Source organism: Eriocheir sinensis, chromosome 38 (genome assembly GCF_024679095.1).
Source record: "Eriocheir sinensis breed Jianghai 21 chromosome 38, ASM2467909v1, whole genome shotgun sequence".
In the NCBI taxonomy this organism is placed as follows: Eukaryota; Metazoa; Arthropoda; class Malacostraca; order Decapoda; family Varunidae; genus Eriocheir; species Eriocheir sinensis.
This window is the reverse complement of record NC_066546.1, coordinates 13577267-13588709: the sequence shown is the minus strand read 5'-3', so window position 1 is coordinate 13588709 and position 11443 is coordinate 13577267. Positions and strand designations below refer to the sequence as shown.

Sequence of the window (11443 nt, the reverse complement as noted above, 5' to 3'; positions counted from 1 at the left end):
AGTGTTGCCAGATGGTGCAGAGGAAATTTCAGTAGATTATTGCAAGAAAAATCAGTAGATAAGTAAAAATTCGGCAGACGCACTTTAATATATATATGCTGTGGTTCTTGTGATATATGTTATGTAGATAAAATTAAGTTAAAAAGCATTATATCAGTATTTTTTTATAACTATTTGGTGAGAATTTGGAAAAACAACATATAAATTATTCATGAGATTGATAAATTATTTCTGAGATTCATCAAAATTTCAGTAGATTTCATTATATTTCGGTAGATCTGGCACACAGGTCTTGGCGCAGTCTTGGTTTTGGTCTCGAGCAGTAAAAGCACATTGTATTTACCGGTTTCTGACACTTAACTATTGCAAAATGACATCAATACTCAACCATTTTAATGCTAACTATTAATAATTATAGTTACTGGGTGGAGAAGCCGGTTATTGGGTCGGAAATCGGCAAAATAAGAGGCTGAGTACGACAATCCGGCACCGCTGAGTAGAAGATAAATAAAAAGAAGTGTAATAGTAGAAAACAAAGCTAGCTGTGTAGAGTGAAATATATATAAGCGTGAAGACGAAGCAAAGAGGACCTAAGAAGCGATACAAAGCAGAACAGGTCATAAGAAGAAGATTGGGCCGAGTCTACGTCGTTGCTGAATGGTCTTTGACTCCCACGATCTCCCAGATGAATTGATTGATTGATAGTTTATTGATGCAGGTAAACAACAAGGGAGAAGGGAGGAATTAACATGCCGTCCCAACCCCCAGGCAGGACAGTGTGTGAATAAAATAAAGATGCCTCTTCACCGTCCTCAGCACTCCTATTAATCATTTGGATCACAGACACAAAGCTGGAGATCTATAACTTATACGGCTCTGCTTTTGTCTTGTTTTCCCTTTTGTTCCTTTTTCTCCATTTTATTCCTTGGCAGTTATGTGTGAATGCTTTGTGTTCTAGCATATTCTTGTTCCTTTCAGTCCAGAGTTTGTGTAATGGATTTTTTTTTCCTGCCCATATTATAAGAGCGGGAACGCTTCCACTATTGCCTACCGCTTTCCCTTTAATTATTCACAAACAGTATCAGTCATATTCCATAATCTAATAAAGACAATACGCTTATTTTATTTTTTTACAATTTGATGTGTATACTAAAGCATAGATTTTGGCTGAAAACAAGCGGAATAAACCGAATTAACAAAAGAAATAAAAGTCACTCTGGGTATTCCCCTGCAACCATCATTTATTCATTTATTTCTTTGATACCGCATTTTTTTTCATCTGTAATAAATTATACGGAATAAGTATAGTTGTAAACGTCATTCATGAGTTGTTCACCACCAAAGTAAAGCTTCTCTGCATATTCATTCATTTCCCTGGAACCATCATTTATTCACTTATTTCTTTGATACCATATATTTTTTCATCTGTATATTGTACGAAATAGTAAATATTGTTTCTACCTCCCAAAGTAAACAACAACATGAGCTGAGGCGGAGAAACGTTTCCTGACCTGACCAAGAAACGTTTACCGCGGCTTAGGTCAGCTTGGTCAAGGGACGAGAGGCGGCAAGGGCGTGAGGGCAGGACGTGTGTGTGACGCCTGACATGGACGACGAGGACGACGACGTGGTGTGCCTTGGGACGCCCCTGGAGGAGCTCGACGAGGGTGGGTCAGAGGGTCATTACTGTGTCAAAGGCGATTAATGGTTGCTATGTCTGTCTGTGTGGGTCTGTTCTGTGTATAATCATGGTGTTCTGTTAGTTTTAGGAAATCTAGAGTGACATCACATAGGTTAGTTCTGTCATCATGAGTTGGGTGTAATTCTGGATATTTGCCACTAGTAACCTATTAGTGGGGTGTAATTCTGGATATTTGCCACTAGTAACCTATTAGTGGGGTGTAATTCTGGATATTTGCCACTAGTAACCTATCAGCGGGGTGTAATTCTGGATATTTGCCACTAGTAACCTATTAGCGGGGTGTAATTCTGTATATTTGCCACTAGTAACCTATCAGCGGGGTGTAATTCTGGATATTTGCCACTAGTAACCTATTAACGGGGTGTAATTCTGGATATTTGCCACTAGTAACCTATTAGCGGGGTGTAATTCTGGATATTTGCCACTAGTAACTTATTAGCGGGGTGTAATTCTGGATATTTGCCACTAGTAACCTATTAGCAGGGTGTAATTCTGGATATTTGCTACTAGTAACCTATTAGCAGGGTGTAATTCTGGGTATTTGCCTCTAGTAACCTATTAGCGGGGTGTAATTCTGTATATTTGCCACTAGTAACCTATTAGCGGGGTGTAATTCTGGATATTTGCTACTAGTAACCTATTAGCGGGGTGTAATTCTGGATATTTGCCACTAGTAACCTATTAGCGGGGTGTAATTCTGGATATTTGCCACTAGTAACCTATTAGCGGGGTGTAATTCTAGATATTTGCCTCTAGTAACCTAATGGCGCAGAATTAGTAACGTCACCACTAAGCTTATGACCTGTCGTTAAAACAGTAACCACCGCACTGGTTGTGGCAATGATGCAGATTGTTTGGATTGGCTCAGGGAATGTGGAGGTAATGATTCTTAACTTTTCCTAACATTAATTTTCATACATTGCTATGAAAGGTATGACAGTTCCTCAAAAAAAAGAAAATAATAATAATAATCATGCAAGCACAAGAGAACTGAAGTTTCCTTGAATCTTTTTCTATGGAAGTATAATAGGAGTTATTTCTACTTTTTGAACTAATCAACTAACACTTGAAAAATTTACCCTTTGAGAGAATTGTTTTACCCCACAACCCCATTGGGATTGGATTTGAACCCATGCCCCTTGGATGTTAGGCAGACCTGCTGGTGCCAAGGCAAAGGGTATCCCATGGTTTTAGGCCCTTGGAGTCTTTATTCAGGTCTTATGCCATAACAGATGGATTGCAGATAAAGTATTTAGGTACCCATTGGGGAACCATAAATTTGGCATAGCCATAATAACATGTACGTTCTATCTCCAGCAACCACTACAAGACAACATAGATTGCTTAAAAAGTCCACTTCACCAAGATACAAAGTAATTGACGGTGTTGTGTTTCCTTCCATGTCTTGGTTCAGGTGATGTGCAGACCCGCAAGGCGCAGCGGGTGGAGGATCAGGTTGTTACCGACAAGCAAGGCCGCAGAAGGTGGGTTTTATTGGAGCTGATCGCAAAGTGTTGAGTACTTTTTCTATAGCTATTTTTTTGTTGTTGTTGATAAATATCTCACCCGTGTGTGAACCACAGGAGATGTACCTGTGTGAATTGAGAATGTCTAACCTTAAAATGAAAAGTTAAAGACACCCTTGATTCTGACAGGAGACACAACTCATGGGGTTTACAAATAGATGTCATTCAGCAACTAAAGAAAAAATATATATGGCAATCACTCTCAAACAAGGATCATGATGACGATTTCCATATTTTATATTTGCTGATAAATATCTCATTCTTGTGTGAACTCCATGAGTTGCATCCCCTGTAAATCAAAGTTCTCTTACCACAATAACTATATCATAATTATAATAATAATTATAAAAAAAAAGCATTTCAAGAAATTAAGTTTTCCATACATCTTCCTTAAAACTGTGGAACACCTTGGAACAAAAAAAGTCCAATCCAAAAACTTAGAGCAGTGTAGATGAACCTCACCAATACAGAAACATACTTAAACACACACAAACACTGAGAGGGCTTCCCGTCCACCCTGGCAGATTCCATGGGGCCTTCACTGGAGGGTTCTCAGCTGGGTACTTCAACTCAGTGGGGACCAAGGAGGGATGGACCCCGTCAACCTTTGTGTCGTCCAGGGCCCAGCGCAATGAGGCCAAGTCGTCCAGGCCTCAGGATTATATGGATGAAGAGGTCTGAGTTGTTTAATGGCTACCACTCAGCTGAATTACAGATTGTTAACACTATATGATGTATGATCCGTACAATGAGAGTTATTCAGTATAATATTGATTCTAGAGTGTGGTTTCTTTTTTGGGGTGTGTGTGCTCATGTGTGAATTTTGAGAATTTTAACATTCTTCCAGGATTTGGAGGCATTCGGCATCTCACCTCAAGGTATCCGAACCTCAGCTGACTATGACAGCAGCAAACAGGAGAAGAGGAAGAGAGTGACAGACCCCTCTGGGCCCATTCCTGGCACACCTGTCCTGGAGGAGCTGCTAAGACCTGCCAGGTAGTGTTATGTAGTTGTATACTATGTAATTGTGGCTGAAATAATGTCTTAGTATGAAACTGCACAAAACACAATACATGTGTGTGCTTGAAATTTTTAATCATTTAATTTGCATCATGATTCCTTGATGATGAAATGAGAAACCTTGAGACTCTCTGTGATTTTTGTATATTACCTTTTTTTCCTTGTATGTGTTTGCAGGGAGACGGTGGGCATGAAATTGCTGCGTCACCTTGGCTGGCGGCCTGGGCAGGGTGTTGGGCCGAGAGTCAGCCGGCGGCAGAAGTTATCAGACAAGAAGGAGAAGCGCCGCATGTTAGCCAGTCAAGGGGCGGCTGTCAAAGGTAGAGGCAGACCCCTCAAGTGTTTGCTGGATGAGTAACGTGCATGTACAGCCGCTCAATGCTCCACCCTCCTTCCTTGTGATAATCTTCTTGACCTCTCCCATGCATGCGTTTGCCTGGAAAAATATGATAATTGTATGTGTGAAGTTACAAAGGGGTTTTAGCTATGTAACTTTCCACTAACTTTGCTTAGAAAGTTAGCTTGTCTTTACAGGTTTTATCTCTTTTTTCAAGCCAGTACTTCTCCATGCTCTTTTTAGCCCTAATAATATAGGTAGTACATTCATGTTAATGATGTCCTTGGAAAAACAACATTGAGACTTTATGGTAATATGATCATTAAAATTGTTTTCTATTCACATCAGGCAAGAATTTTAACATATATATTCTTCACCACCACTGGCACTGCAGGTGGGGCAAGTGATAGTGAGGGTGGCAGTGACGACAGTGAGGATGAGGCCCACAAGGACATCACCTTCGCCCCCAGTGACGTGCCGGAGCTCAGCATGGTGCAGCCCAAGACAGACCAGTTTGGCCTCGGCTACACTCCCCTTTCCCGAGCCTCTGTCCTCGGGGGTCACGTCAACCTCTTTGACCCGGCACCTTTGTCCCTCATGGAGAAGAAAAAGAAGTTGCTAATTAAAGGACAGGTATAGGGCACTGATGTAGCTTGAATTAATCACTTTGCCAGTAATTTTGTTCTTTTCTTATCTAGTAATGTTTACTCATAAGGATCATTAATAACATATATCTTTGACAACTCACTCTCCTTTAAATGGGCTGCTTACAAACTAATAAATTAATTTCTCCTTATTATAAAACCATTTTTTTGTGTGTTTTTTTGTAAGCATAATAGTGTTTCAAGTGTTTCCTAACCTTGCATGCAGGAGAAAGGAAGATTATGTGACAGTAATAGAGATTTATTTTTTATTTTCCAGGCCTTTGGTGTAGGAGCATTTGAGGAAGATGACGAGGACATTTATGCCACTGAAGATATGAGTAACTATGACTTTGGAGAGGAGAAAGAAGCAAAAGACAAGAAACAAGGGAGACAGGAACAGCAGAACATGGTGAGGAGCTAATCCATTAAATTTTCATTACTCAGACAGATATTTCAAGTTGATACACCTCATTTATTTTTTATGATTCTAAGAGGTTTCCATCTGCATAACCTCTCTCTCAGGTCATGTTGGGTCTTGTCAAAGTCTTAGAGGGCTTCAAGCTAGCCAGTCAGCCCGTGGAGCAGCCCAAGGCGTACCCTACCCCTGCCCTGCCACCAGACTTCATCCCCGTCCACAAGCCACGCAGACTCAGGTTGGTTGTTGCTTGCTCTGAAATAACTAAGAAACAGTAAGTGGCATTTATCATATTTTTATTGAAAACTGCAAATGCTTTTGGCACACATGACTCCTGGTAATATATTCCACTGATCTCTTTCCCTGTCTGAAGAGCTTTCTCCTCTCATATTTTATAATCTTTTAATATATAGTTTCTTACTGTGCCTTCTTGAAAATGACTGTCTAGGTACTATATAATTTCTTTTCCTTCGACACTTCCGTATAGCGTGATCATATTGTATCTTTTTCTTCTCTCTTCCATTCTTTGTAATTGTTGCTTCTCAAGTCTTTCTTCATAGCTAAAATCTCTCAGGCTTGTCACCCATCTTGCGGTTTCTTTTTTTACCTTCTCAGTCTTCTCATCATGCTTTTTCAAGTGTGGGTTCTATGCTACTTCTGCATATTCAAGTGTTGGTTTTATGAATTATGTAATTATCATCACCATTTCCTCACCAATTCTCATATCATATGTTAATATTGTGTTATAAATGTTCCCTACACTTTCATTTATTTGGTCTTCTGGTGATACGTAGTTTGTTATTGATCATTACTCCTTAATCTCTCTCCTTGTCAAATACCTGTTGACGATTGCTCCCTAGTTTACAGTCTACATATAGGTGTAGGTTCACTGCTGTACAGATGAACAGAATTTTACTTCATGCAGGTTTGAGCGTCGGGAGAGTGAGCTGCGAGGGCTGGGCCGACACACCATGACAGCAGAACAACGAGCACAAGCCATTGCCGAGAAACCTAAAGCCACTGTTGAGGTTTGTATATTGAGGCCACCACTCATACATACAGAGCTACTCAGAGCTCCTCCACAGTGCACACCCACAGATGTTCCTTGTAAATCATCTTGATCAGCCTAAAGAAGCATTGTGTATTTGTATTGCAAGGTAGATTCCAAGATTCCTTCATGGATACTGATACCTCTTGCTGTGTTACTTTTAATCTTTGTATTGTTCAGAGTCTTATTAGCTCTGATCAATAGAAGTAATTAGCATTCTTCCACTGGTCATTTGTCCCCTCTTACTTTGTTGATTCCACTCCTTGTATTAATAAGAGTTGCAATAGCTCTGACCAATAAATGTAATTACCATCACTCTTCCTCTGGCCCTTTGTCCCCCCTCAGGTAAGGTCAGGTGTTAAGGGGCAGAACCAGCACCAGCAACAAGCCTCCAAGGACTCGCAGAAGACCCTCGACACCTCCGAAGTAGACAAGCTCTTTGAGGAATTCCAGAACTCTGATAAGAGGCTCAGCTCGGACTATAAACCCTTTGCAAGGAATCCGGAGAAGCAGAAACGTTATGAGCTGTTCTTGAGGATGAAGGACAAGGGGCAGAAAGGCAAGTGGATTCTGGGTTGGGTCTTGGGATGTTTTTTTTTTTCTCTTCTTGCAGTCACATTACTTATTTCCTCAAAGTCCCAATTTTTTCAGAGTTCATTAGTGCTTGACAAAAAATAATAATAATAAGTGCCACAAATTGCTGCTGCCAAGAAAAAATACCATTAGGGTGCTCGGAAAAAGAAAAAAATAATAGCAACGAACCAACCTTCTTAAAACAGCAGCCTAGTTCACTTTAATCATCGCTTATTGCTTCTCATTGTAATAAATTGTTATTGTAAGAAAGAAAAGAAAATGACACTGACAGCAACAGGACCCGAGACCCGTAAATCTCTCCAAGCACCCAGCACTGACACCTCTCCTTCTCGTCCCCGTCAGATCGCTATTACCTGGCCCAGCCCAAGAGCATGACCGAGTGGGAGAGGGAGCGAGAGGTGCAGGAGTTTTCACGCGCTGCCAAACTCTTCCAGCCCCTCACCTCCTCCATGGCTACCAGGTGAGTGAGTGAGTAAAGGAATGAGTTAGTGAGTTGTCAGGCATTTTTATTATTATTATTGCGTGTGAAGATTGGTTATTTGAGTTACATATGGATTGGAGGAGGCTTGTATAGGCTACTCATTAGATAAGCTCCGTGTTGATTCTACTGGTTGGTTTAATGTTTTGATTTTTAGATCTGTTTTTAGACTGTGTATCTTTTTTTAATTCATTGTTATTTTGCAGAGTTGTCTCTGTTCAATTTCATTTACTAGTTTGATGCTAATTTTTGTTTCATTACTTTACTTTTTCTCATATGCAAACATTCTTTATTCAGTCACGGCTTATTTCTCTTAAATCCTTCCTAATGCAGTCCAACCACCTTCACTTTAATCTCTCTCCTTCTTATACTCTGTACCTCCATCTCCATCCCTCTTTCCTACATATGTCTCTTCTCTTTATGTGGCTATACCAGTGCAGCCTTTCTGTATAACTTAAGACCCTCTAGTATGCACCTTTCTTGCACAGGTTTGTCACGGCTGCCACCAATGATGCTGACACCTCACTCAAGGATGGACTTAACACTGACATACCAAAGGTGAGAGCATGCTGAAATCCACTTATTTAATCAAGTATCAAGACACCTCACCTTTCTAACTGAATTTGGCAGGTTGTTTGGGCATTAATTAATTTCTTTGCATAAGCAGTGATTAGCAGGCATTTTTTGTATGGCCAAGAGCTCCTTGCTATACTGTAATGAAAAAAAATAGTGAACAATAGCTGGGGAGAGGCTTTGTCCTATATATCAGCCTCCTGTAACAAGCATCTCCAGTTATGTTTTGGAACACATATGGATGCAAAGACGTCTTTTTCTCAATCTTTGTATCCATGAACAAATAGTATATTGGCCACACATTATACATAAGTAACTAACTGCTCTTATTCCACACACAATTTATATCTCAGGTAGTGTCTAGGAAAGATCTTAATAGTCTGCTAAGTCATGAATTTATTGGTTCAGCAAAATAGTCAGTGATCACACCACAAAAGCAGCAAAATAGTCAATGATCACACCACTTCCACCATGACAAATATAGGCGCAGCAAAAAGTAATGGTTTCTTCCCCAGGCAGCGGCCAAGGAAGTCAAGGAGGGGCTGCTGGACCCCACTGAGCCTGGGGATGAGAGGACGGCGGCAGCACGTTCGGGAATGTTTGGGAAGATGACCCAGACTGTCGAGGAGTGGCACCCCGATAACCTACTGTGTCGGCGCTTCAATGTGCCCAACCCGTTCCCGGAGTGAGTGCCAAGTGCTGGGAATATGATCTTGAGGTCTAATTTAGATATCTGTTTTTATCTTTTTTCTCTTCTTTGTCTAATAAGCAGACATTTTTCCCATTTGCTCTATGACTTTGGTTATTTCCCTTACTCGTAATAAAATAACGCATGTATTATTTTTTTCCTCAGCTCCTCATTTGTCGGAGTTCGCAAGGCACGGAAAGAGAAGTTCTCCTTGTTCAGCAACTTCCATACAGATGCCGAGGAAACAGCCGGCCTCAGATCCTCCCACGACAGAAAGGAGAAGGACCGGCAGCAAGAGGAAGAGATGGAGGTGCAGGAGGGAGAGGAAGCACAACTGCAAGACAAGCCCGAAGATTATGGTCTGAAGGCAAGTTATCACGGCTTTGTTTGTGTTCTAATTTGATGCCCATAATTGTGTTCTTGTTTTTTTAGGCTTGGCACAACACCCTTCATTGTAAAAAGCAGTGTTATGATGATGAGAAGGACTACATACTTCTCATCATACTTAATCATATTACATAAGAACACAAGGAGTCTACAAGGGGCTAAACTCTTATAAACCTAACACCACCTTTTGCCATCTATCCTCCCTATCCATGAATTTATCCAACCTTTATTTGATGTATCTTTTGTATTAGCATTCATCACATTGCATAAGCTTATTTTGTTTGGATATCAGTTTTGTTGTTCCACTGCCCTAAAGTAGTTATGTGTCAGGCAGTGTGAGTCAAGCACTTCATCACACACTCCCTTTACAGGTACCCATTGACGGACCACCGACCATGGACCTCTTCAAGGCAATCTTCCAGGACTCAGACTCTGATAGTGAGGAGGAGAAAAGTGACTCTTCCTCTCCTAAAAGAGATGAAAAAGCAGCTCACCATTCCCATCCAAGCAGCTCCTCTTACTCAGCAACACCTTCAGACACTTCAGTCACAAAATCCAACACACATGAGGAGACAAGAGGCAGTAGTAGGGAAAAGAGTCAATCATTTTGGAATACAGAAGCTGCTCCCACCACCTCCACCACCCCTGCCACAGCCCCTCACCCACGACAACACAGGGGTCGTCCTAGTCGCTTTGCACCATTAAACGAGGATGTGGGGAGTCCAGCTAAGGAGGCACAGAAGCCCACCAATCAACCTGAAGACATCCATACACACACATTCGTCCCTCGGAAGAAAGATGCACCTGATAATAAGAATGTTTCTGCTTCATTTCAGGGTATATTTGCTAATGTTGACCTTGTGGCTCTCAACAGCTACAGGAACCAGGAACCAAAGGAGGAAAACAAGGAGGTCAAACGTACATGGCCAGAGTCCGTCACGAAACTAGCTCAGGAGATGCCCAAAAATGATGCATCGCCGTCCTCCACTGACTCCGAGGATGCATATGGTCCCCCTATTCCTAGTCACTTGAAGGACAGAGCGCAGGAGATCCAGTCCACTCCACCAGCTACCATGATCAGGCCTGTTGGTGAGGTGCCAGCAAGACAACAAAAGGTCACTGGCTGGGTGGAGAGGGAGACAGGAAGCAGCAAGAGTAGTACAAAGAAACACAAACACAAAGCCAGGTCCAAAAGTAAGAAGGAGAAAAAGAAGAAGAAGGACAAAAAGAGTAAAAAACACAAAGAGAAGAAGAAGAAGAAGGAGCGGAAGAGTTCGAGTAGAAGAAGAAGGAGCAACAGCAGTAGTAGTAACAGCAGTGGATCGGAGGCATCATCCTCAGACGCAGATTAATTTAAGTCCTTCAAAATTTTCTGAGGATTTGTATAGGAATTGAGATGCAGGAATTGCTTCTCTCCCATACCCTTAAAGACATGTGATGGTACTATGCAGCATAATGTGAGTGAGGGATGTGAGATAGCGACTTAAGAACGTGTGTGGGATATTTTTAATCGTTTTCTTACATGATTTTTTGAATGGGTATCTTAGGAGGGAACTGATAAATAAACAAATGATAATCAAACTTTGTCATTTTAATCGTAGAAGGTTGCCATTTCTGTCCCAGCCATCCACTATGTTGGGTGTACATGTCTTTATGCATACATAGCTTTCATACTCAAAGACACTAAATCATATCATTACATACTATGAAAACGTTATTGGTTCTTCATTAAATTGTAGGTCATTCTGATTCATGAAAATTAGGTTTGTAATTTGAATATGTTGACTCCATAGAAACTGTGGGTGAAAATAAAGAAAAATTAGTAGGGAAAGTAAGTGTAAAGAGGAAACAGGTGAGACAGGTGCTGTTAGAGGAGAAAAAAAGGTGTTGTGAATGGCATGAAAGGGTGAAAAGTAGAAGTTGTTAAAGGTGTAGAAGGGTGAAAAGTAGGTGTGCTGAGTGAAAAAAGTTACGAGGTCCTAGAGGGGTGAGAAGAGGGATTAAAGCACACAAATACAGCCTTATGGAGGA

At 41.0% G+C, this 11443-nt stretch overlaps 1 protein-coding gene across 1 annotated transcript; it reads left to right on the top strand.

Annotated features, from left to right (window-relative positions):
• Positions 1-700: 700 nt before the first annotated feature.
• Positions 701-11443, top strand: LOC127008691 (G patch domain-containing protein 1-like). The gene is made up of 16 exons (XM_050881014.1): positions 701-718; positions 1471-1667; positions 3117-3186; positions 3753-3903; positions 4076-4224; positions 4426-4568; positions 4980-5218; positions 5507-5638; positions 5752-5882; positions 6570-6672; positions 7038-7251; positions 7629-7746; positions 8253-8322; positions 8853-9022; positions 9191-9392; positions 9784-11443. Exons 2-16 carry the CDS (start codon positions 1607-1609, stop codon positions 10762-10764), a joined length of 2934 nt encoding a protein of 977 aa, XP_050736971.1. The 5' UTR covers positions 701-718; positions 1471-1606; the 3' UTR covers positions 10765-11443.